At 51.1% G+C, this 25,540-nt stretch overlaps 1 protein-coding gene across 1 annotated transcript; it reads left to right on the top strand.

Annotated features, from left to right (window-relative positions):
- The first annotated feature begins 811 nt into the window (after positions 1-811).
- On the top strand, positions 812-23,499 carry SNX19 (sorting nexin 19). Its single transcript, XM_033081637.2, has 11 exons — positions 812-2,901; positions 3,153-3,291; positions 3,745-3,845; positions 3,989-4,108; positions 4,372-4,502; positions 5,606-5,702; positions 5,932-6,118; positions 8,199-8,328; positions 19,016-19,200; positions 19,924-20,011; positions 20,732-23,499. Exons 1-11 carry the CDS (start codon positions 1,384-1,386, stop codon positions 20,862-20,864), a joined length of 2,829 nt encoding a protein of 942 aa, XP_032937528.1. The 5' UTR covers positions 812-1,383; the 3' UTR covers positions 20,865-23,499.
- Positions 23,500-25,540: the final 2,041 nt, after the last annotated feature.

Genomic DNA, 25,540 nt, shown 5'->3' with positions numbered 1-25,540 from the left:
TTGAACGTTCACGGAACATTTAAGTCCAAATTCCTTCAGGAACAACTCCAACACTGCACCCAGGAGCTCCCACATCCACAAAGAACCAACACAAAACTGATATGGCCCCAGCCCCATTAATTACCCCATTAATTACCAGCTGTTTGTAACGACCCTCACTCCAATTCACCAATCACAACTCTTCTTCTTATTGTTCCTTAATGAGGTAACAAGGCTCAGGTGTTTTCCAGGGCCTCAGACATGCATGTTTGCATCAGCAATACAACCTTCTCCTTACTTTAAATAACAGAAACACGAGTTTTTCTCCTAGTTTTAACACCTGCGTAATAAATTCAATTTTATTTCGTATTCATACAATTAACAGTAGCATTTATCACCAAAAATCTATGAACATAAAATTCCGCTTTCATACTTTTCCTAATGCACATAAAATAAAAGTTGGGGTGAGGTGAAAAAGCTTGTTTTGAGCTGCTACAAAATTAAATATGAATTATTAATTAAATAAATATTTATTATTAATTAATTAAATATTAATTCTTAATCATAACGATTGCCTAATAAAATATAAATACAATATTAATATAATTAAGAAAATATAACATTGATATAATTAATAAAATATCGAATAAAAATTTTTTAGTATTAGTATTAGTAATTTACAATGGGTCACGAGCACCCCGGTGAGACCTCCGGCCCGCTAGGGGGCGCTCTGCGGAGGCAGCACCGGAAGCGGAAGTGGCGCGCGGTGCCGGCGGCGAGCCCGGCCGGTGAGCGGGGCCCGGCGGTCCCGGTGGTCCCGGTGCGGTGGGTTCGGCCCCGCGCTCCCGCACCTGAATTCTGGGTGTCCCTGCTCCGTGAAGGGTCCGTGCAGGCGAGTCTCTGAATACCCGATGGAGGGTCCCGGTTTGCTGGGCTCTGTGAGCCCCAGTGCCCGCTGAAGGGCTGGGTTGGGCGGGATCCGTGCCTCTCCTCGGTGCCCGCTGAGCAGCACGGTCGGTGCGTCCCGGTGCCCGGTAGGGGCTGAGCTCTGCCAAGCCCCAGCGCTCGGCGAGGGCCCGGTCTGGGGGGGGCTCTGGTCGGTCTCGGTGCCTGATGAGGAGCGCGGTGTGCGGGTCTTTAGCGAGCCCGGTGGGGGAGCCGGGAGGCTGTGCCCCGGTACCCAGTCAGGGGTCGCGGTCTGCTGGGCTGTGTGAGCCCCGCTGTCAGGTGAGGGACCCGGTCTGGCGGTTCTGACCCATCCCCAGTGCCCGCTGAGGTGTCGGGGTGCTTGAGCCGCCGATCCCCGCTCAAGCAGCGTGGTCTGGGGGGGACCTGAGGAGCCTGGTGAGGTTCGAGCTGTGCGGCTCTGTCCCCCCATCCCGGTGTGACCGCTCCCACCCCGCCATGCCGGCCCAGGGCCACTCGGGGTCCCGCCGGCCGCTGCTGGCCCTGCTGGTCGCGCTGGGCTGGCTGCTGGCCCTGCAGCTGCTGCTGGACCTGCGGGCGCTGGGGCTGCTGTGCGGGGCGCTGGCCGTGCTGGGGGGCTGGCTGGGCCCCCCGGCCCTGAGCCCCCGCGGCCGCCGCCTGCGGCTGGAGCGCTTCGTCAGCTCCCTGCGGGCCCCGGCCGGCAGCGCTGCGGACGAGAGCCGGCTGGAGCAGGAGATCGCCAGCACCGTCCGTAAAGTGGTGCGGGATTTCGTGGCCTCCTGGTACCGCACGGTGAGCAGAGAGCCGGCCTTCGAGGCCGAGGTGGAGCGGGCCATGCTGGGGCTGGCGGCGGAGCTGAGGCGGAGGATGAGGCGGGTGGACCGGCGAGCCCTGGCCCGCCGCCTGCTCCTGCTGTGCGGGCAGCACCTGCAGAGCTTCCTGCGGGCCCGGGATGCCCTGAGGGCTGACCCCAAGGGCGGCCGGACGCTGTGGAGGGAGTACAGCCGGCTGGCAGGGCCGCACCCCGCTCTGCTGAGCCCCGCAGCCGAGGTGGGCTGTGCCCGGGCCGCTGTGGACGCGCTGCTGCGGGCGCTGGTGCCCTGGCCGCACCTGGAGACACGGACAGGACGTTTTGTTGTGGTGGAGCTGGTGGCCTGCAACGTGCTGCTGCCGGCCATCAGGAAGATGTCTGACCCCGACTGGATCAACCTGCTGCTCATTGGGGCGTTTTCCAAGAAGCCCCGCGGTGGGAAGCCCCACCCTGTACCCCCAGTGCCAGATTCTTTGCCTTTCCCAGCACAGATGGACACAGCCCCCACCAGGCTACCCCCGTCCCCAAGGGCTGCAGAGGGGCTCAGGAGAGAGGCAGGGACTGCTGGAGAGGAGGGAGAGGAGGTGAGCAGGTCATGCCATGCAGAGGAACCCTTCCTGCGCCCCCAAACCCTGGGATCCCTCTTCCCCTGTGAGGGTTTGGAGCTGGAATCCCCCGCACCTGACATGGGCCAGGACATGGAGCTGCTGGCTCCTTCCCCCGCTGGAGAGCTCCTTGATGAGCACCCCCAGGACCCCTCAGTGCCAGAGGGAGCACCTGCCTCGGAGGATGGCACAGGGGACCTGGACCAGGGTCCCAGCTCAGATGCTGGCCTGCTTCCCACCTCTGCTTTGAGCTCCTGCCCTGACATCCAGATCGAGCCAGCGGTTGAGAAGGAGGAGGAAAGCCCAGCTGTCACCAGGAGGTTCTCCTCACGAAGACCCTCCAGCCTGGGGAGAGATCTGGGGGCAGCAGAGGGCCCAGCACAGTTTCCCCCAGAGCCTGGGCAGAGCCTGCCCCTGCTCTCATCCTCCCCAACAGCTTCCATGAGCACGTTCAGCTTCGAGCCCCTGAGCAGCCCCGAGGGGCCGGTGGTCATCCAGAACCTGCGGATAACAGGGACCATCACTGCCCGCGAGCACAGCGGCACCGGCTTCCACCCCTACACCCTCTACACCGTCAAGGTGAGGGCTCCTGGGGCACTCGCCCCTTCCACACTCCTCCAAACACCTGGGCTGCTGGTTGGAGCTCAGGGCTTGGGTGCATGTGTGTCTTCACTGGGCACTGTGGCTGTGGGGTCCTGTGGGGCTGGGTGAATCTTTTCCTGCTTTTGTTCTGTCATGATTGGTTCATTCTCTGGGTGGGGCCTGGGGGTTGAGGGGCCAGCAGGGAGTGTCAGGATGTGTCAGAGTGATGCCTTTGCCTTCCTCCTCAGTATGAGACAGCCCTGGAGAGCGAGGCGGCGGGCAGCCTGCAGCAGGTGGCGTATCACACCGTGAACCGCCGCTACCGCGAGTTCCTCAACCTGCAGACCAGGCTGGAGGAGAAGCCCGAGCTCCGCAAGTTCCTCAAAAGTCAGTGCCTGCAGTAGCTCTCCAAAAAATCCTTCTCTCTCTTGTCTCCTGTTCCTCTGCTCCAAGGGCTTCCTGCCCTGCTTGTGCAGCTCTGGGTGCTGGGCTGTGTCTCCTGCCCACATCCTCCATTGCTCTGTGCAGAGCTGGCTGGAGGAATGATTTATCCCTTCGTGTTTCAAAACATTCCTGTTCCCATTCCACAACAGCTGGCTTTGCAGTTTTGCACCATAACAGTGGTGTCTGTGTATTACTTTAGGGTGGGGATAGCCTTAATCATTAGAGCATTCAGGTTTTAATAAAGACTAAAATCTGTATTTAGATTTTAAGATTTTAAAATTTTAATTTTTAATCTTGAACATTTTTAGATTTTTAAGATCTAAAAGTCTTTTAAATTAAAGTTACTGTAATCTTGCAGTTTTGTCAAGCTTGCCAGTGGGTTTGTTTCCTTTGTAGACATCAAAGGCCCAAAGAAACTGTTCCCTGATCTACCATTTGGAAACATGGACAGTGACAAAGTGGAAGCCAGGAAAAGTCTTCTGGAATCTTTCCTGAAGGTGAGATGTTTGTGTGCCCCTGTGAACTAAAAGCAGAGCTCAGGACAGCTTTGTGCAGACACAGGAGCACACCATGTCTGTTCCACATGATCAGGTTGGGAGCTTGACTCTGAAATGATCTAAATCTCCATCTGTCCTTGCAGCAATTGTGTGCAGTGCCTGAGATTGCAAACAGTGAGGAGGTGCAGGAATTCCTGGCCCTCAACACCGACGCCAGGATCGCCTTTGTCAAGAAGCCCTTTGTTGTGTCCAGGATAGACAAGGTGGGAAAAGTGGGGAGTTGCTTCCTGAGCCCTTTCAGCTCTCCCCAGAGGTGCTTCCTAGGCCTCAGTACTCCTAAGAGCCAAAATCCTTTTGTTTTAGCTGGGCTCAGCTTGCTCAGAAACCCTTTAAAGTTATTGAAGGTCAGAGCTTATGTTAAATAATTTATTTAATAGAAAATCCAGTGCAAGTCTCAAAACTCCTAATATATTTCACTAACAAACATCAATGCAGTAATTAAAGGCAGTCATTAATGGCTTTGCAGATCGTTGTCAATGCCATTGTGGACACTTTGAAGACAGCATTCCCCAGGTCAGAGCCCCAGAGCCCCACGGAGGAGCTGAGTGAGTCGGAGGTGGATGGGAAATCCCAGACAGAAGGGAAGAAAACAACCAAGTAAGGGCTCACCCAGCTTGGCAGAACAAGAAATGAATGCATTAACATGGTGGGGAAGAGCTGACTTGGTGCTTCATGTGGTGGGTAGTAAATTCTGTCATACTCCAGCTGAATTGCTTTCTCCTTTCCTTGCTGAAAACAACTATTTGAGCTCCAGTTTATCTAAAAAGTTTCCCAGGAATTCTCAGGTTTTCACAGAAGGTGGAAGTGCCATCTGCCAGCAGAGACACTATTGCTCCTGGGGAATTGCATTTTAACCTTAAACATGTGCATTGCTTATATATACAGGGAGTGATTGCAAAATACAGCTGTAAATTATCTACCTGAAAGTTCCCTCTTGCCTTTCCCATGTGTTCCACACAGTGGCCTTGCCCAGAAAACATTTAAATAGCTATTTATGAGTAATATTTAAGGTAATTTCATTATGTTCCTGACCAGATATTGGTGCTGCTGACAGTGCCCAGTCTCATTGTGATTGTCTCATCAGTAATTTTTCCCTTACCAAGAAAGGGAAGATTTCTGCACAAGTATGGCTTTTTCTTTCCAAAAAGTGATGTTTTGCTGGACAAAGCTGCTTTGGACAAAAAGACAAACTCAAAAAGTACAAGTTTGGAACCATTTTGGCTGAAAAGGACATTCCTTAATGATAAACAGGCTCTTTTACAATTTGTCCCAAAATCCCATTGTCCTTTTGTATCCTCATTTTTGTGAGTGTTTATAATTGGATTTCACAATCCTGCTGAGTGTATTTCATCTCAGAGGCTTTTCTGAACACTTGCCTGTGAGTGCTGCAGTGCTCACACCTTGCTGGCATCTGCCTACATCTCCCTATCAGCTTCTGTGTAACACCTCCCTGTGGAATGCTGGAAAACCTTGGCTCTGCTCAGGTGTACATGAGGAAAAGTGCTTTATTGCTTTTGTTGTGTCACTGCAATGTCTTGGTTATCTTGGGGGCAGATGCTTTTTTTTGAACTATTTCAGGTCTAATCAGATTTCTTAGCTTGGATATAACAGTAACAGGTTGTGGGGCTTGGCTGAGGCTGGAAGAGTCATGACTCAGAGCTTGCAGAGAAAACTGACCTTGCCATGGCTCTGCTTTTCAGGTCCAGGCTGAGGTTCTCATCCAGCAAAATCACTCCAGTGCTGAGTGGGGGTGAAGCTCACGACAGGATCGTGTACTCCATCAGGGAGGGCAGTGCTGTAAGTTCACATCCTCTTGTAATCCCTTCCCAACCCCAATCACTGCCCTGTTGGGGAATGATCAACATCCACCAGGGTTGTGGCTGCTGCAGCCTTGTTGCCACATGCCAGCCCTGTCCTTTTAACAGCCCTGGTTGTGCTGTTGGCTACACCTGGGTGCAAACCAGGAGGTGGGAGCTGTCTGGGCACTGCAGACCCCAGGCTCTGTGGCACTAACACACTTTTGTAGGTGTCTGGCACCCTGTCACTGGCTGCTATGGAATCCTTCATCCAGAAGCAGGAGAAGCTGCTGGAAGCAGTCCCCAGCAAAGCTCCTGAAGGTGAGGGGGGCAGAGAAGGCAAGGAAAACTCTGTGCAGGAAGAAATGGATGGGCTGAGCACAGTGGAGCAGGGAGCACATCCAGACACTGACTCAGGTGAGCTCAGCCTCTCTCTCAGTGCTTGAATTTCTCTCCCTTGATACCACAGCAGCTCCAACATCTGCAGGTTCAGCTTGAGAAGTCTTCAGGACCTGCTCTCCTGCCTGTTGCATCTTGATTGAAGGGAAAGCAAATGAGGTTTTCCAGTGCTGTTTGGTGATTGCTCTGGGCATTGTTGCTGGTGGGAGAAAATTGGGTTTTGGCTCAGTTGTGTCACTGCAGATCTTCACCTTGGTGTGCTCAGCAGAGTCACTGCACAAAGAAGTTTCTTTGCTACTTAAACTGGCAATGTTCTAAAATCAAGCTCCTGCAAACTAAAAATTGGCCAAATTGCAGTTTTTTGGTAGTTTCCAGTTAGCCTTGAGATGTCTGTGCACTATAAAGAGACCTTCTGAGATTAAGTTTAGATAGATTTGATGGGAATAGCACAAATGTCATCTCAGTTCAAGGGATGCTGTTCCCTTTCTGATTCTAGAACCCTCCTCTGAAGCACATGGCTGCCCCAGAACAGCTACAAGATTATCTTGAACACATGCAAAAATATGTTCTCCAATCTTTTTCTTGGAATAGCTGAGCTGTATCAGCTGGAACTTCCCAAAAACTTCTCTCCAGTGGTTCAAGTTTGGCAAGCTGTGACTGAAAGCACGTGTTTGTGACAGGATAGGCCTGGTGTTCTGAACCCCAGCCTGTGCTACCAGCTTTGCCTGTAATCTTGGAACACATGCCCGTGGTTTTGGGGAAGCAGGACTGGAGTTGGAGGCCAGGGTTGTGCACAGAGCAGGCCAAGTTAGCTGAACTCTGAGGGAAATGGAATGTCAGTGATCTCAAATGCTTGCAGGTCTGGGATGCTTCAGGCTGGGCTGGCAGGGTGAGGGGAACAAACGTCTGGATTAAAATGCAAACCCATGGCCCTATCTGCTCATGGAGTGACTTCTGGGAAGTGGTTGGCCTGCAGCTCTCTGAGGAAGAGGGTTTGGATGCTGTGGGAATAAACAGCTTGCTGAGGATGCTCTCTGTGTGAGGTTATGGGGAAGCTGAACAGTCTGCTCCAGACTCTGCACTGGGAATTCAAGTCTCAGGGGACAAAGCAAATGGGGAGTAATGTATGCATGGCCCAGAGCAAGAAGTGCCAAGTGCCCTGTCTTCTCCAAGTGAAATCCTGGAATTAATTAGGCCAGCTTTTAGGAAGAGGAGGGAAGGAGAGGTGTGGGGTCCAGAATCCTTCTTCCCTGTATTTCCAGTAGTAAATTATCTCTGTAGACAGAGGAGTTGGAAGATGAAGATGAAGGGAGCCAGGTTAGGGAAAGCAGCTGCACAGGATCTCACCTGGACAGCAGAGCTGGGGCAGCAGCCTCAGGTTGGGGTGGTGGCCTGGGAGTGGCTGTCTGGGGCAGCTTTGTGGCACTTCAGTGAGCTTGTTCAGCACAACTGCTCAGTGCCAAACAGCATGAAAGTAATTCCTTAGCAAGTAGGAACTGTTTTTGCTGAAGGCTGTGACATCCTCCTGAGGATCAGAGGGAGGTTTGGTGTCCCAGGTCTGTGACAGCAGAGATATTTGGGTAGGTGTGTGGGTTTGTGTTTTAACTGGTAAATCTGGCTTATCCAGATGTGGCTCATCCCCTTTCTTGCCAAGGTTGGGTTCTGCCACACGGTGGCAGCCCACAGCCACCAACGGAGCCTCGAGCCTGGAAAACTGCTGAAAGAAGGGAAGGGAATGGGCAAGACCAGGATAATAATCCTCAGCAGTGCACCTCTCCCTGGCTGCAGTCAGCACCTGCTTTGTCACCTGTCTTGGGCACATGGCCATCCCTGTGCATGGACTGGGATTTGATAATCCTGCTGTTTAATTGAGAAGGAACTGAGCCTTTGGTGCAGCCCTTGGTGGGAGACTGGGGCTGCCTGGATGAGCTGGAAGTCAGAGTGGGGAGGGCAGGGTCCCAGGCTGTCTGGGCTGCTGCAGGTTGTCTGTGTGTGCACCAAGGGCCAGGCTGGGGAGAAAATAATGAGTTTGGGATGATGCTTTTCACCAGATTTGCCCTGAGGTGGCTCCTTCATGTGCCCTCCTCTTCCCTGGCAGACTCTGAGACAGCTTTGGCTGACCTGGCCCTGGACGTGCTTCGTCTGGTGCTGGTGGATCACTGGAGCTGGCTGTGCACAGAGAACATCCAGAAAGTCTTCAACCTGCTCTTTGGGACCCTGGTTCAAAGGTAAGGCCAGAGTGAGCAAGCTGCCTGCTCTGTGAGAGGCATTCCCTTTGGAGTCACAGCTGGAGCTGGAGCTTGTGCCTGAATGCAGACAAATGCTGTGTGCATCAACCAACAGGGTTTGTAAAGCAGGTGTTCCATGAATGTGGAGCAAACACCTTGGAGATCTGCACTAGGAGCTGTTCTCTCTGTGAGCAGTGGTGCAGCTCTAGTGGGCAGCCTCCCTCAGAGAGAGGGAAGCTCCAGCCCTGGGAGTTGCAGTCTTGGCTCATGCAGGGGCAGCAGTGCCCAGCTCTGTGGCTCTCCAGGGAAGTTTGCCCCCCTGGTCTCCTGCTGCCCAGGCTTCAGCTTGTTCCTTCTGTAGAAGTAGAATAAACAGGCCCAGGGAACAGAGACTTGTCAAAGACAGCTCAGAGTGTGGTCTCTGCTCTCACTGCTGCACCCCTCTGCTCTGCCTGTGCCTGGGGCAGGGACCCACACATGGAGTAGGGACAGGCTTCCTTTCCAGCTGGGATGGACTTGCCAAGCTTTCCTGGGGCCAGTGCCTCTGGGTGGTAAGGCTCAAGGCCAAGACACACAAACAGAGAATTCCTGTTTTTTGGTGTAGGTTGGTGACTTATCACTAGCTGAGGATGTGGTTTTTTGGAGAAAAAGAAAAGCCTTCCCTGAAAGGCTTGGGAGAGTTTTGGAGCAGTGCTGTTCCCACTGCTGCGCCCTTTCTTCTCCCACAGGCATCCAAAGGCAGCATCAGAATGTGCAGGGCAGCTCATTATAACCAAGCTGGTAACTTAAGCTGCCCTCAGCAGAGATTGCCAAAGTGCTTTGAGGTCAGGGACTGCTGTCCTTCAGTGGCAGGAGGTGTGGGCTGCTCCCACTGCTCCAGAATGGGCTCTGGTCTCTTGGAACAAGCTGCAACCCAATCCGTGTGTGTAAGCACAGAGCTATGAGAGCCTCAATGGGCACATCATCACCTCCTAATAAGCTGTGTCCTGGGCACCCAGGGAGCCTGCAGCACCCACACGTGGCATTGGCATTTTCCACTAGAGAAGCTGGGATACACACAGCACATACACAGTGTGTTTGTAGCTGCTCCACTTGAACAGGTCAGAGTAAACCCACGTGTGCTGCAGGCAGAGATTGGCTGGGGGTGATGTGGGGAAGCCCTGGGACTTCTTTGTGTCCCCATCAGTTCAGGGTGCAACTGCAACCTCCTGAACAAACCCTGTGTCTGTGCTGAAATCCACATATTGAGGCAGGCTCTGCTTTTGTTCTGGGACAATCAGGACCCCCAGGGGACAGGGAAGAGCTGCACAGTGGGGACTGACCTGTCACCAGGAGGATTGTGTTGCACCTGGATTGCTGCAGGGAACATTTTCCTCCCATTTCTGCTGCCTGTAGTTACCTCCAGTGGAGGAGAGATGGGAATGGGGAGCCTCCCTGCTGTCTGCCATTCACCCTGTCCCTGAGGCCTGTACTCATTCCTGCCCAGTGGTCACTGCTGTCCTGAGCACACCAGAAGCTCAGACCTGCCTATCCAGGGACACAGGGTGGGTTTAGTGACATTTCTTTTCCATTTAAATATTTACAACTTGATCACTGCTCATCCAGACCTGGCACTGCCATTCTGACAGGCCCTGTGTCTGGAGACCCTGTACAGGTGGGGAAAGTACCAGAAACTCTTCTGGGAGCATCTGCTATTGAAGGAATTGTTGCTGAGAGCAGGCAGACAAACGTGGGACAGGAGATGGATTTGAAGACACGATGCAACCATTGCTGGTCCCAAAGTATGAGTGGGCACCATCCCTCCGAGAGATTAGATCCTTCCCTGGTCCTGTCAGTGGCTGGATTAGTGGGAGGGGATGAAAAGGAGGTGTCCTGGCAGTGTTTTGGAGGGGATGCTGCTGGATGCTCCTCTCAGCTTCTATTTGGAGAGTAGGTGCTGCTCTAGCTGCCTTCTTGCAGCTGCAAGATGATGATTCTGCTCTGGCATGAGACACACAGTGCAGAGTGATAGAAATAACCACAAACCAACAAAACTCACACCAAGAATGAGATCCAGCTTCTCCCAAGAGCCAGTCCCCTCTTCTTGGAGAACTTTCTCCCTTGGGCAGGCAGTGCCATCAGATGATTGTGTTACCGACTGTGGTGCCTCCCGACCTGCTCCATTCGCTGTTCTCTGCTGGGAGCATCCCAGCACACTCCTCCTTCCCCGTTCTCCTGCAGCTGGAGGCAGGCTCCATCCGTCTCCCCGCCTGTCAGTGCGGTGGCAGCAGGAGAGGAAGGCTCCATGACCGAAAAAGGGATTGTTGAGTAAAGGGCGGCCGCGTGTGCGAGCCCGGAGCCGCGCTGCGCTCATCCCATTATGTAACAGGGAGTGATCCTTTTTTGGAGCTGAAAGGAGAGGCGGATGGAGGGGAGGCGAGGGGCTGGCAGTGGGAATGACCCTGGGGCCGAGGATGGCTTCCAGCAGCCTCTCTGCGTGCTGGGGCCGTGCCTGTAAACAAACCCGCTCCGGCCGCGCTCCCGCCCCGCCCGGCTCCGCTTCCCTCCCTCGAGCTGCCAGGGATCGTCTCCTCTAACCCTGGGAGGCTGCAGCAGGAACCTGTTGGCAGAAGGGAGGAATTGGGGCTATTCTGGGTTTGGGCATTTGGAGAATCTGGGTGCTTTTTAGAGCTTTGTGAGTCAAAGAGGTGTTAAAAATACGTGGCAAACACGCGAACCACGCCGTGCTGTGACCCCACGCCCTGCCCTCAGTTGTCCCCACAGTGCCCACAGGGCTGGGGTCTGCCAGTGCCCTGCAGAGCTGGGGACAGTGCTGGGGCCAGGTGACAGCCACCAGCTCTGCTTCCCCTTCCAGAGGGGAGCCTCAGCAGTGTGCCAGCATCCCAGAGATGAACCTGGGAGTATTTGAGGTCTAAGCTTTTCCTGACTTCTTCCCATGCAGCACAGTGGAGCCATGGACACAAAGCACTGAGTGGGGGGAAGGTCTCAGCACACCTGGAACCTGTGCAGGGCTGGGGCACAGAGTCTGTGCCAGGCTCAGGAGTGCCTGTCCCTGAAAGGAGCACGTGGAGCTGCTCAGGCAGCTTTGCTGCTATCATGTTCCATTGAGCATGAGTTAAAATAAATGCAGATCATCCCTGCTTTACCCACGAGCTCAGCACTGCTTGGCTTGCTGTTTGCTTTTGGTCATTCCCATGCTCCCCCAGGTTTTGTCCATGTCCCCTCATCCCTTGGCCAAACTGGAAGATTGGAGGAGGTGATATTCCAGTCTGTGTTAGCTGTAGGTGGAGAGCCAGGCATGCTTTGAGAATGATTGCAGGTGACCATCATGCTTTTGAGAGCTGATTCTTGCAAATTCATGCTGTCACCTTGGTGTTGGGCCCTTCTGGTGTGTTGCTGTCAGGCTGAGTGTCACAGGCCCTTGTAAGTCAAGGAGGTCTGGAGCTTCAGAGAGCTGCAGGCTGGGTGCTTTTTTCTGATTTTCTCTTCAGTTTTCTTTGATCTCTGTGCCAACAGAACGGGCACGATGACCCTTGGCAGCCACCTTGATCCTCTTGACTGGAAAGTGCCACCAGCAGGGAGTGGTGACCCTCTTCAGTGTCCCTGAGTAAACCTGGAGCAGCCAAGCACCCCTGGGCTGGCAGTGCTGGGAGCACAGTGCCCATGGGCAGGGAGCTCTGCCAGCCCTGGAGGGGCCATGTCTGACAGCTGAGACTCTGCTCCCACTTCCTGAGGCACCACTCCAGCCTCAGGCAGTGCCTCTGAGTTTTGGTGGCAGAAAGAACCAGGCAGAAATGCAGTATCATCCAAACCCACTCATTCTCCTGGCTGGTACCTGGGGAGTTGATTTGGGTGCGTTTGAGCTGCACACAGAGGGGCTCTGCTGGCAAGCACAGTGTGACAGCACAGTCCCTGTTCCTAAAAGCAGCACTGGAGTTGGGCATTAGGGGAACCAACCCCATGGCATCTCCTTTCTGGATCTGGCTGTGCTGTGGCCTGAGGAGCAGCAGGAACTGTAGCCTGTGGTATGTCAGTAAAAGCGATTTCAGGACTCTGTGTGTCTTCGTGTGTACATGTAAAGTAAATAAAATCAGCTTGGAAATGGGCCTCAATTCAGTTGTCTCCAAGCACCTGGAAATTTTGGATCTGGCTTTGAATCTCTGTCCCAAACACAAATTTTTTCCCTCTTCTAGAAGCAGCATTCTTCCAAAAACAGCCGCTAGAATCAAGCCAGCCTTCCATGCTTTGATAATAATTGCAACATTATTTTAATTCTGATTCTGTTTCAACAGTTACACATGCCAGCTTTCTTCCTGGATTTAAAAAAGCTCAACAACTTCCTATTTCAAATGGAACAAAGAAGAAAAGGATTGAGTGGATGTAATGTCTCCTTGTTGGTTTTAGTTTTCCCTGGTTTTGGAAGGGTTAATAGTGGATTTATGCATTTTGATTCTGAAGTGGGCTAATGAAGCAATTGTTCCAAGCAGGGCCTTGGAACAGCCTGGCCTCTCCCTGGGGCACCACTGAGAGCTTAATTGGCTCAATAAATACTTGAAGAAGATGTTATCAAAAGCCAGGATGCTTTGTGAAAAATCAAGGAGGTTTGGGGACGATTATTTTAATCACGTACCTTTCCCCCCCCTCCCTGAGCCCCAAGGCATCACAGGAAGATCTAGGTTGGGAAAAGCAAAATCCAGAGCAATTTGGTTAATTCACTGCAGGGTGAACACCTTGGAGTCCTGTGAGTTTCCCTGATTTCTCCTTGCAGCAGGTGTGTTTGTAGGGAGCAACATAAAATGGCACAGAAATCCCAGCACCAAGGGCTGGTTTCCTCCTCCCTGCAGGGATGGATGATTGCCTACAGAGGAGAATGATTTCTTTTTCTTCCTCTCTGTCCCACAGTAAGATGTCCTGCACACCCACATCTCCCAGGGTTTGTGCCTGGGTCAAGCAGGTAGGAAAATCCCTCTGTCCAGGATGGGTTGTTTGCAACTCTAAACATTCACAGGGCAGCAGGGGAGGAACATTTCAACTTTAAACTTTCAGGATGCTTTGTGTTCTTTGATTTTGGTGTTTTGGTTTTTTTCCCCTTTTCTTTCCTTCCTCAGCACAGAGTTTACCCATGGCCTGGACAAGTGTGAGGTTGCTTTGAAGGTGCTGAGCTGATCTCCTGTGTGGAGAAGGTGGATTTAGGCCCAGGTAGCAGATGCTGAAAGCTGAGCCTCAGGGCAGAAACTCTCTATTTGTATTTTTCAATTCTTACTGTGCCCACTGCAGCTGTTGCTTCATTTTTACAAGGTTTCCTGAGAAAGGTTTTGCAGTCAAAGCACTGAAATGTTGTTCCTCTTGAGCTCTGGAGTTAAGGATAATCTTGTGCATTATCTGAGGAGGAATTTGGGGAACAAGAACTGGTAAAGCAGGGATGGTCTGGTGATTTAAGCACCAGATTTTCTTAATTTCAGAGTCATGCTTGAATGCCTTGTGTTTTCCAGATGTTGCTTTTTTCCTTCAATCCTTTTCACTATGTTGGTCCCACAGGCCTTTTTTGAGCTTCTGGATATCCACACTGTATTCCTTGGGGAAAGGAAAGGGGCCATGTTCTGGGGTGGGCAGCAGGCAGTATTGAGCTGGACATGCTAGCTCATGTATATTTGTAGAGTTGTTTGTATTCTCCTCTGTCATCTTCTAGCCTGGCCTTTAGTTTGTGTTTATCTAAATCCTTAAAACCCCTGGGTTTGAGGAAATCACAATGGCTGTTGCTTCAGATTTCAATTACAGTCAGCATATTTAACTTGATTGTTCCTTAGCTGAAGTGGTCTCAGTTCTTATCCTCACCTTGATGGACATAAAGAGCAGAGCTTTACCCACCTCTCTGTAAATCTGGAGAGCATTACATCTCTGTGTTCATTCTTAATACATCTTTAATGTCCAGACTAAGCAAATCCAACTTGTCCAGGCTTTACTTGCTGAGCTGAGCTCTCTGAATAGTCCAGTGAAGTGAATGGATCCATCCAGGTAAAACCAATCCCATTTACCTGTTCCTGACTCTCAGCCTGCCTTTCCTCCCTCCTAGCAGCCCTTGTTGTTTCTAGGAGCCCAAGGAAGGGCAAGGTTTGCACCCCCCAGCCCTTGTTTTCCATTCCCAGGGCCTTCTTATCATAATGGACCCCTTCAGCTGACCTTGGAGTTCCAGCTTCAACTGTGGCCTTCATTTGGCTCTTTTTTAGCAGCCATTTCATTCCTTCACCAGCAGCTATTTCAAACAGAGGTGCCTTACAGCATGGGCAAGTTATGCCCCTCCAGATTATCTTGCAGGCCTTAGTAGCCTTTGCAGTCTGGCTCTTTGCATTGGGCACTATCAAAGCATTCTGAGCCCAGGAGGTAATTTTATCTATTTCTGGTCTCAGCTGAAGTGTAAGGAGATGGTTCTGTGATGGGTTTATTTTTTCTTTCTTATTAAGGCTATTTCTTCATGAAATAGCAGAATGAAAATAGTAACTCATCAGCTATCCAAAAATAAAAAAAAAGAGAAGTCTATTTATGTTTCTTGGTGGATTTATTTCTACCTGGGAGCAGTGTGTGTGTGTGCTTTCAATGTGGCACATGAATCTCAAATGCTTAGGTTTTAATAGCACAAAAAATCATCTGTGACCTGCTGGTGAAGGTCAGCTTTGAACCAGCAGATATTTGAAGTTCCTGAGGTGTTAATCCTGATCTTGGTGCAACAAGTCTGCATGATGGAAAGGTCAATTTGCCATTTTCTGGGGTTTACTCAGGTAGGAATTTTCAATAAAGTTGGTGTGACTCCCTTGAGTTGCATCTACAGCTGTGGGAGTTGAGGGGGCATTCTTGGCATGTCCTGTGCAGGGCCAGCAGTTGTATTCGACTTTACTTGTGAGTCCCTTCCAGTTCAGGACATTCTGTGATTCTGTGAATTACTTTGTTCCTCACAATTTAAATGCTGCTGGTGCAGCCTCTGTGTGTGTTGGAATGGAATGGGAGTCCCCAAAATGGGTTTTCATGGTTGACTCTGGTTGAGAGGAGGGAGGAAAACTGAAGCCTCAGCTCTTGTCCCAGAGTGGATTTAGAACCACATGGACCAGTCTTGAGAGTTCTCCTGTCCCCAGGGCTTTGGAATGGCTCCACACAGGGACAGACTGCAAAAGGGAGCCCAGAGCAGAGCTGCTTTAGTCTGTGTTCCATTTGCACCTACCTTTGGTTTCTTCTTCTTTCTTCCCTGTTTAGTCCCTTGACTTCTCCTTGTAAACTCTGTGGGTTTGGCTGCTCCTTCCCCAGCTGTGTGAGCACCATGTTCGGTAATTTCACAATTATAAGCTGCACCATTTTGACTAAAATTTTGTTCCAAACCTGGAAGTGCAGCTTATAATCAGGTGCGGCTTATATATGGACAAAGAACGAAAAGTTGCTGTTTTAGTTTGGAGGACAGGTGTGTGCTGAGAAAGGCAGGAGCTTCTCTTTGAAATGGAGAATGTAAACCCCTTCCCTCCAAATTATTATAATTTTGAAATCAAGGGGCTTTCAGGCAAAGATATGGGAATTAGGAATAACAGTTCTTTACTAGGGAAATTAAAATAGAAATACAGCACTACAAAGAAACAAACCCCAAACCCTGACACAGTCAGAGTACAACCTGACACCCGTCAGGCAGGGTGTTGGCAGCAGTCCCATTCCATGGTGGCTGCATCCTCCTGCAGTGACAGATGTGGCTCAGTTGGAGCAGTGCTCCTGTACAAGGTGCAGTTTCCCTCTGGAGCTCCAGTGGTGATGTGGAGAAATCCGGTTTTCCTCTGGAGTCCAGTGTAGAAAGGGTTCCCTTAGTGTCCCAAAACCTCTGTTTTTATCTTGGTAAGAAATGTTGGGCTCTTCCCCCTGGCTGGAGCAGCTCCCAATGGGATGCAGTAATTTTATCAGTCCCACAGTGGGACTCAATGGCCATGAGCAGAAAATGACTGGCTGGAGGAAGGATGGGTTGTGAAAAGATAAAGAACACTGCCCTGCCTGGTTTCAGTGGATGCCCATTAGCAGAATATCTCCCACAGAGATCAGGATCACTGCCCCATGCTCAACAGATGGTGATAGAACAGATACCTTTGATCACACTCTGTATTGTAACCCAAGACAGTTGCAGACACACTGATGTGCAGCTTATAATCGCGACATTACTGTAATGGGGCAAGTTGGCCTCTTCTCAGGAGCTGTGCCAGACCCATGGAGCCATTCCCAGATCCTGCCCTCTGCTTCCCAAATCTGCCAGCCTAAGGAAGAAAATCCATCAGTGGTGTTTCACAACTGGCAATCAAGACCTGTAGGCTCTTGCCTGCTCACAGTATGTGCACGTGTGATCACATTTGGAGGTGTTACTTGGGGGCCTTGTTGCCTAATTCTGGTGTTTTTAGGGACATACATGAGCTGGAAACAGGAAGTTGTTTGTGTGGGGCCTTCCAGTATTTGTCAGTTCTCAGTTTGCTCTTGAGCTGTCTGGAAACCTCTGCTGTCCTCTGTAGGTTCAACTTTCTTTCTGTCCACTATTTGCAAAAAAGCTTATTCTTTGCTTTCTGCAATCTTTTAAAGGCTGGAAAGTGGCTGTTGCTGAGTTGGGAGTCAGTGTTCAGTCTGATCCCCCTTGGTGCAGGTTGACTCTGCGGCTCTGTCCCCAAGTCTCTGAACTTCTGTTACTTGTCAGATGTTTTCTCAGCTAGGAGTTGTGTGAGAAACCATGTTAATGAAAACCCATGTTAATGAAAAACCGTGTTAATGAAAACTCCTGCCCCTAGAGAAGTCACAGTTTAACACTTTAATTTGCTTGGGAATAGCTGGAGGGTTTACCATGATCCAGGGTGTTAAAATCTGCTGATTGCTGGAGATTAAAACCCTTTTAATTTTATTTCCAACATGGCTTTTCCCAGGCAGGACTGGATGTGACATTTTCTCCTCTAGGACAGGTTTGCACTTCTGGCATTATCAGGGACTCCGTGTCTGTGTGATGCTGAGCATGAAGGATGTGCTTCCTCACTTCCAGTGCTGGTAACATCACCTTGCTCTGAGACTTTCCAGGTTTTGCCAGTATACCAAGACTCCTTTTCAGGTTTTTTGATGTCCTTAGGTGGCATTTCCTATGTGTGCATCCCTCAGGAGTTGCTGTTTGCACCTCATTTCCTGCTGCCAAAGGGATGCTCACACCGCAGCCCTGTCTCACATGATGCCAGCCTGCTTCCTCTGCCCTTTACCTTTGGCTGTTGCTGTTCCCCACTCCCCAGCTGTGTGGGGAAGGACACCCTTGGCCTGAATGCCTCGCCCAGGAAGAATGCAGACAGTCTGGCAGAGCGCAGGTTAAATAAAGTTTGCCTTGGCAGGGCTCTTGGATGTACTCGGAGCTGCCGGGGCGTAGTGGTGACAGAATTGCAAGCATGAACAGCAGCTGCCAAGAGGAATGGGTCTCCTGGCCCTGCTGGCTGACTCCTGTCCTCTGGGACTCTTGAAGAACTGGCGAAATCACAAGCCTTTTCCCTACCCCAGCGCCGTGCCGACACTCCCAGCTCTGCTCCCGCCAGCAGTGCTGCACCCTGAGTGCTGCTGAAGCAGGAGCCATCCTGTGGGACAGCCATGCTTCTGCTGATTCTGAGGGGAAAGGTTTTAGGCAGTGCAAGTTCTGACTGATGGGAAGGGATTTCACATCTGGGCAAGAGGGTCCATCCTTATGGTTGATTTAGAAACTGCCTGGGCAGCCCTCAGCTGGTGGGGACATCATGTGGGGACATCATCCCAGTGCAGCTGCAGACACCTCTGAGCCCTTCTGTGGAGCAGGGACTTTGGGATTTGCAGGTGGCACAGTGAGAGGGACCATCAGCTGTTCTGTTGGATTTTGGATGGGAACAAAAAAATTCTTGGCTGTGAAGTTGGGGGGATCCTGGCACAGGGTATGTGGAGAAGCTGTGGCTCCCCATCCTTGGAGGTGTCCAAGGCCAGGTTGGATGGAGCTTGGAGCAATTTGGGCTAGCAGAAGGTGTGCCTGCACAGGGTGGAATGAGATGAGCTTTAAGCTCCCAAAGTCAAACTGTTTGGGGATTCTCTTATTTCATTGCTTGCCATCAGTGGATGGAGCAGGACTGGACAGCAGGGTGAGAGGGGGGTGAAGCATCAGGATATTCATGGCTAGTCATCCTTGGAGTGTGTTTTGGTCTCCAGGAAACACATCCTTGACTGTCTTGGTAGCAGTGGGACTGCTGAGAGGAGCAGAGGCTGCCAGAACAGGGCTCATGTCTGTCCAGTCCTTGCTGGGGGTTGTTTGTAGTTAAACACCAGTTCCTCCAGCTCTTGTGCTTGGAGATAACTTGGGAGCTCCAGGCCAGTCATATCCCTGAGCTGGGCTTCCTTTAGTGACCAGGGATTCACTTGGGTTTCTGTGATTAGCAGGGTGATGGGGCTTTTTATGGCCTTTGCTTTTCCCATTTGTCTGTAACACAGGGAACATATCCCACTTTTGGTGCATGGAAAACTCAGCTAATTAATACCTATGAAAAGCCTGGGTGTACAAACATGAAAACTGCACATTAACAAACCCAAGGAAGCTGACTTACTCCTCCAGGGCTCTTGATGGGTGGAAATATCCCAATTTGATCCAAAGCCAGACTTTTCCTGACCTTTCTCCCTCTCCCTGTTCCTGCAGGTGGCTGGAAGTGCAGATGGTCACCCTGACCTGCACCCAGCGCTGGGTCCAGTACCTCCAGTTGCTGCAGGAATCCATCTGGCCTGGAGGAGTTTTACCAGCAGTGCCTAAACCCCCCAGGACTGAGGAGCAGAAGAAGGCAACAGCAGAGCAGGCCCTGCAGAGCCTGATGGGGATCCTGCCCAGTGAGTGTGTCCCAGAGACTTGGCAGCTGCCCTGGGGATAGGAAAGTGGCTGGGGAACACTCCAGTGCACTGGAATCTCTGGAAATGTGGTTAAATGCAGAGATGGAGGCTGCTCGTGCCAAGGCACTGGGAAACCTTCGTGACCCTTGAGGTTTGATGGTTTCCTGCAAGCAAAACGCGGAGTTTTCCAGTTCTGGATAGTTTGTGTAAGGGTTTGGGAAGCAGCCCAGCTCAGAGGGAAGGGATGTGTGTCTGGGTGATTCCTGCATGCAGCCAGGCCATGATTCAGAGCTCACAGTGCTGCTGAGCTGCCTCACCAAGGCACAGCTCTGCTCCCACCTGCTGCCACAGGCTCCCATGGTGAGGACAGTCACCAGGCAAAGCCTGTGCCTTTTCCACTGGGCTGAAATCCTGAGCCCAGCTGCACTGGATTTCCCTCTCTTGAAGTTTGACACAGGGACCTTTGGCATTAGAGCAGCTGCTGCCTAATCCATGTGAGTGCAGTCTGAACTTTTAACTCCTTGCTGTAGTGTAAAGGGCCCTCACTGTCCTTTGGGAGTGAACAAGCCCTGCTGGTATGTGCCCTCCTAGCCAGGAATGCTTTCCTGGCACTCCCTCCTGGCCCAGCCTCACAGCACCATCAAAAGCTTTGATTCAGCACCCACCAGAAGACTGACCTGTGGAAATATGCAGCTCCTAAAGCTTTGTCTCCAATACTTACAGATGTGATCCAAGAAATCCTTGGGACCAGTAAGTGTCGGATGAGCTGGAGCCTGGTGCTGGAGTCGCTGAGCCAGCCTGTGATAAACAGGTATGTGATTGTGTTCTTGGCCCTGCTGGGCCCTGAGAGCTGTGCCCAGGGTTTTGCCAGCACCCTTGGCACCAAACATCGTTCCAGACCTGCAATATCAGGGGGCATCTGCATGTCCAAGACCTCAGATTATTGAGCCAGTCATGTTAATGATGTTGTTTGGCCTGCTTAGTGTGTGGGTGTCAGGGAGGTGAGACAAATCCTGGTTTAGTTTGGTTCTGGAGGAGCTGCAGGTCTGTGTTAGGGGGTGTTTCTGTCTATTCACAGTGCTGTGAGTCTGGAAGACAAAGGTTTGGTGATGGACAGCAGAGAAATGAGGGTCAGACTGGACATCAGGAGGTGTTAAACTGAAAAGGGCTGCCCAGGGTTGGGGTCCCCATTTTCTGAGGTGTGCAGGGAACAACAGGACGTGGCACTCAGTGCTCTGGGCTGGCTGACAGGGTGGGGATTGGGCACAGCTTGGACTCGATGATCTCAGAGGTCTTTTCTGTCTTCAGTGATCCTGTGATCCCATTAAACACATTTTTTGCTCCAGAAGATGCATTTGTGTTTGTGCTGGTTTGGGGGAGGTGAAAAAAAGCTGAATCACCTCTGAAAACTTTTCTCCTGGGGACCTGACATTGTTCCTCTCTCCCCTGGAGCATTGAACACTCCTTCCTTGTGCTGAGCTTTGCCTCCCATGCCCTGATCAGCCTAAGATTTGTCTTTTCTCCATTCCAGGCACCTGGTGTTCTGCCTCCTGGACATTTTGCTGGAGTTCCTGGTTCTGAAGGGCTCCAGCAAGGAGCCTGAGGCTGCAGCTGCCACACCTTGTGCCTGCAGTGGCCCGGACAAAGGTGTCCCAGCACTTTAACCAGGGCTGGTGCCCCAGCAGGGGAGGAGAGAAGCAGCCACAGGCACGGAGTGATTGGATTTTCAGCCTTTACTGAATGTGCCTGGGAGCTTCTTGTAAGGAATTCCTCCAGCCAGTGCTAAATGAAGCTGCTTCCAGACTTCTCTGTTTCAGTTGGATGGTGAATCAAACCCAGTGTGAGGGGCTGAAGATGCTGTGCAGCATCTGTTCCATTGCTGACCTGATGGAGAGCCTGGAATGAACCAGCCTGACCAGCTGGAGAAGGAACCACAAACACAAGGGTGGTCTCACCCCAGCCTTCTGAACATCTCTAACATCTGCAGCAGAGAATGCAGGAGATTTGTGGCTTCAGGGTCAATCTGGCACTGAGAGAGTTGGTGTGATGGGATCTTACTGCTGAATGTGGACAGGTGAAGGGAGAGAGGTGCAGAGCTTCCCTGCTGTCTGAGCAGCCTGCCCTGGGCCTGCTCTGCACCATCTGTGGCACAGAAGGAACATGGGGAAAGATGGAGTGTGGAGATGTGGAACTGAAGTTCAGCATCCAACTGGCCAAAGGTGCTGCCCTGCCCTGCCCTAAGGACAAAGATCAGCTGCTTCTCCCTGCCACTGCTCTGGTTCTCCATCCAACAGCAGGGTGCAGGCAGCTGTGATGCTGGGAGAGACTCTCCTCAGGCTAGGGAGGAGTGCTAGCTTGGCTGGACTTCAGGATTGGCTTATATTGTGCTTTCTGAGTCACCTTTTAGTCCCTGGGACAGTCACCTGGAGGGCACAGGACAAAAGGAGCCATGAGGGACACAGCAAGGAAATCAGCTCCCACACAAACGTGGTTGTCACAGGAAGCTCTGGAAGGGGAATCCAGGGAATCCTGATGTGTGTCATGCACAGCCAGTGGTTAGACCCCAGCAAAGGGCTGGGAGCACTGCCTGAGCTCTGCTGTTCATGGCTCTGTCCCTGGGCTTTGCTTTGTTGGGCCTGCTGCTGCAGCAGCTCCTGGAAAGCTGCTCAGGTCATGGAACATGGATTTGGAGCTGCTTCTCCAGGTTGTCCAAGGCTTGAGTGCTTTTGTGAGCATTTAATGTTGCTCAGCAGTCAGGTTCCTGGCAGTACAAAGGACTCAGAACCTGCACCAACAGAGCAGTTTGGTGAGCTGCTTTGCTGTGTTTTCTGGGAGAATGACAGACTGAGCAGTGCTGTATTTGCCTGGTGAAGGTGTTGTGTGCAGATCAAAGGAGGCTGCACACAGGGCCCTTTGCAGGATCACATTTGTGATCTGTGCTGCACCACCAGATGGGTTCATCTCACAGAGCCATGAACACCAGGCTGGAAGAGACTGTCTGCAGTTCCTTGGAGCTGGATGCTCCATGGCATGTCTGGAGGGAAGGCACTGGAACTCCACCATGCCTGATCTGCTCTTCCCAAAGGAGCTGCTTAATAATGGATACACAACAGTGTGAGCTGCTCTGTTCTTCTGTTGGGTAGAAATACAGGGAGGGACCATTTTGCTGCAACCAAATTGATTTTTAGGGAGCTCTAAGGACATTCCAAGATCAGGCAGAATCCAATGTCTTGGGACAAATCAATTCTGCATCACTATTGGAGCCATTTCTCAGCAGGGAGGCTTCAGAGATGCTAGACTGGCCACCTGCTTGGAGAAGAAGGGAGGTGTGTGTTAAGTAGTTTAAGATTAGATGGGGTGGAGAATGCTTTGGGATTATCCCAAATGGCCAAGCAGCAGTTTGGGGCTGTTTGCTCCTGGGCACTGCAGCTCAGCTGGAAGGCTCTGCTGCCATCTCCCAAGGACAGAATGGGAATTTGAAGCCCAGCCCCTCTCTGTTGTTAAGGAGTAAAACAAATCCAATAAAAAGCTCAGCTTTTTTCTACTCTGAGTTCTTTGCCTCACTGGGATTTTGGGATTAAATTGAGCACAGTGGTGGCAGATACAGACTTCTGCATTCAGGTGGGCTGAAAGTTTATTTCCACTGGACTAAGACTAGAAAAACTGCTTTGGTAAAACAAACAAAGTTGACAAAAAAAAAAATCTAAGCTCACTCAGTGTGTCCTATTCCCAGCAAGCTCCTTTTTTTTTCTGCAGGAATTTGTAGAAGGAATTTGCAGAAGGTTCCAGCCACCTCTCTAAAGGGTGGGTGGTGAGAGCAGCCAGATCTGATCTCAATAAAGAGCTGCAGCCTTGTGTCAGGTTAGGTCAGGAGCAGTACCTGCCTCAGGTGGGTGCTCAGCTCTCTCCAGCTCCTTCTGCTCTGTGTGATCTGCCTCCAGCCACCACTTGCTGATTTTGTGAAGTGTTTCCCTTCCCACTGCCTTAGTTTCCCACAGCTGAGTGGAAGCTTCCTGGAAGCAGGGATTGCTCCTGTGAGGACTGAGTGCAGTGGTGTAGCTCTCCAAGGCACCACTCTAAGCTAAATAACTGTTTAACTGTGTTTTTAGGGGACAAAAATCCCACCATGCACTGACTCCCTGTCCTATTTCCTGTACTCAACCCTTGGTATCAGCTGTTTGTGGTGCTGTTGGAGTCTGTGTGGAATTGTGCTGTCTGGAAAACCCATTTAATTGTTAAATGGGGAGCAAACTTTCACTCCCATGTACTTGTGTGCAATAACACTTTATTTCAAACTTACTTCTGTCAGAGTTTGGTCTCTAAGGTGGCTCTCAGGAAGAGAAAAGAAGAGGCTGGGTGTGAGTGGGAAGGGGGGAGGTGTCTCCCAGATGTCACAAAATGCAGGTGGCAGGGGGTGTGGGACAGGTTTTCTGTCCTGGCACACACTGGGACTGCTCAGACATGGAGAAGACCAAAGTCCTTAAAGCTTGGCCAGGAATCAGAACAATTTCCCACCCCATCAGCATTGCTGCTTTCTCCCTGACACAAAATCTTGGTTTAGGCTCTCCAGGGAGTCTAAAACCAAGGAAGCAGTGTGGATCATTTGATTTCTTCTGGCAAACAGGAGAAGGGCAGGGATTGTGCAGAACTGTCTCCACATCCCTTGGGCAGAGCTGCTTAGGAAGCTTCCCTTGCTATCAGAGCTGGAGTAGATAAGCTGTAAGGAAATAGGGAATGTCTGAAAATGAGGAATTCCATGTGAAATTTGTAAAAAAATAAGAGGAAAGGAGAAGAACCTGATACAATGAGTGCTTGGGTCATGTATTTTTGTGGATTAGCCGTGCCACGGAAGGAGCCCGTGCGCCCTGTGAAATCCATTCCCTGCAAGCCAGAGAACATTTGTACAGCACATGATGTGGGATCATGGCTGAAGCCAAGTTCCCTGGGATAATATCCACCCTGGGGTAGATTGGGCCATTTCCAGTGTCAACAGCCAGAGGATTAAGCATTTATCTCTGCAGAACAGGATAATTAATACCAGATCGAACTTGGGGCTGTGCTTGGAGCTGAATTTGTGCCCGAGCCGTGGGCACAGGGAGGATGTTCTGGGTGCTGTGAGATGCAGGCATTGCCTCAGGATCCTGGAATGGCACTGGGATGCCACCAGGCTTCCCAAATGAAGCTGAGGGTGAGCTCTGTCATTGTGGCCACGTGAGGTGGGTGTTAATTTTTCACCCTTATCAGGAAGACTGTGTCCAGCCAAGAGCTGGAAGAATGAAATCAGGGTGCTGGGATTTGCTATCTTCAGGGTTTAAATGGAAAATCCAGATTTTGGCACTTCTGGCTTTGTTGAAATAAATGAATACCATTATATTGGCCACAGTCCAGGTCAGGTAATTATATTCTTCCTACCTTAATGCCACTGCAGCCCCTGTCTCCACTGGATATGCTATACTCTTTAATTCCTGTCTGGAACTTGCTTATTGTGTTACAAAGTTGGTTTTTTCCCCCTCTTAGTAGAATTTGTGCACAGAGCACCAGCCAGGCCCCAGCACTTTGCTAAAACAGGGAAAAGGTGGAAGGTGGAAGATCTTGCTAGAGCCCTGTTAAATTCAGTGCCTGCTGGAAACTGCTTTTCTGCTCTGCCAGCTCCTGAGGCTGGTCAGTGTGTTCATGGGAGACACTCAGGACTTGTGGGTGCTGTCTTACCTTCCTCTCCTGTCATTTCTTCAAAGATTTTGGGAGACTAAAATATATCCTTGATGGGGAAAAAGTCCTCCTGCCTTCAAAAAAGAATATTTGCCATGCCCAAACCTCGGTGACCAGGCAGAGCAGCCCTGGGAGCCCCCATTTCCTGCAACACTTGAGCTGCTTTGGAGTGCCTGCTTTCCCTGCTGGAGCTCAGCTCCTTGTGTGTGTTGGTGGCAACTTGGCCTTTACATCTGCAACTGATGCATTGAGTTGTTTTTTTCCTTTTGAAAGGTATTTCAAGTTCCTCCTTTCCTTACCCTTTCAGTCCCACTCTGGCTCTCCCAGCCTTGCTGAGCTGCTGAAAAGGTTGCTCAAGCAGCTCTTGAGGACAGTGTGCTGTAATTCCCTGCACTTCCTTCCTGTTCCCAGGCCCCTCCACTCTACCCCGGCCCTCGAGGACAAGGAGGGTTGGAGGGACAGCAGGGGTGAGGATCAAAGCCCCTGAAGCACTGTTTAAAACACAGAGTGCCCACTGCTCCTCTGGAGTGTCACATCTGGCAGAGCCTCATTAACCTTCTGCTTCCCCCTCCTACTCCTTTACCCCTGAAAATCAACAAAGCCAAACATAACAAGTTGCCTCGCCTGAAGT

This window comes from Catharus ustulatus, chromosome 28 (assembly GCF_009819885.2).
Source record: "Catharus ustulatus isolate bCatUst1 chromosome 28, bCatUst1.pri.v2, whole genome shotgun sequence".
In the NCBI taxonomy this organism is placed as follows: domain Eukaryota; kingdom Metazoa; phylum Chordata; class Aves; order Passeriformes; family Turdidae; genus Catharus; species Catharus ustulatus.
This window is presented reverse-complemented; position numbering and strand designations above follow the sequence as displayed.

Bases quoted from the DNA above. Each gene is read 5' to 3' on its own strand.
- SNX19 (XM_033081637.2), top strand. From the start codon at position 1,384: ATGCCGGCCCAGGGCCACTCGGGGTCCCGCCGGCCGCTGCTGGCCCTG. The intron at 3,292-3,744 runs GTCAGTGCCTGC...TTTCCTTTGTAG, and splicing joins GCTCCGCAAGTTCCTCAAAA to ACATCAAAGGCCCAAAGAAA. The intron at 20,012-20,731 runs GTATGTGATTGT...TCTCCATTCCAG, and splicing joins AGCCAGCCTGTGATAAACAG to GCACCTGGTGTTCTGCCTCC.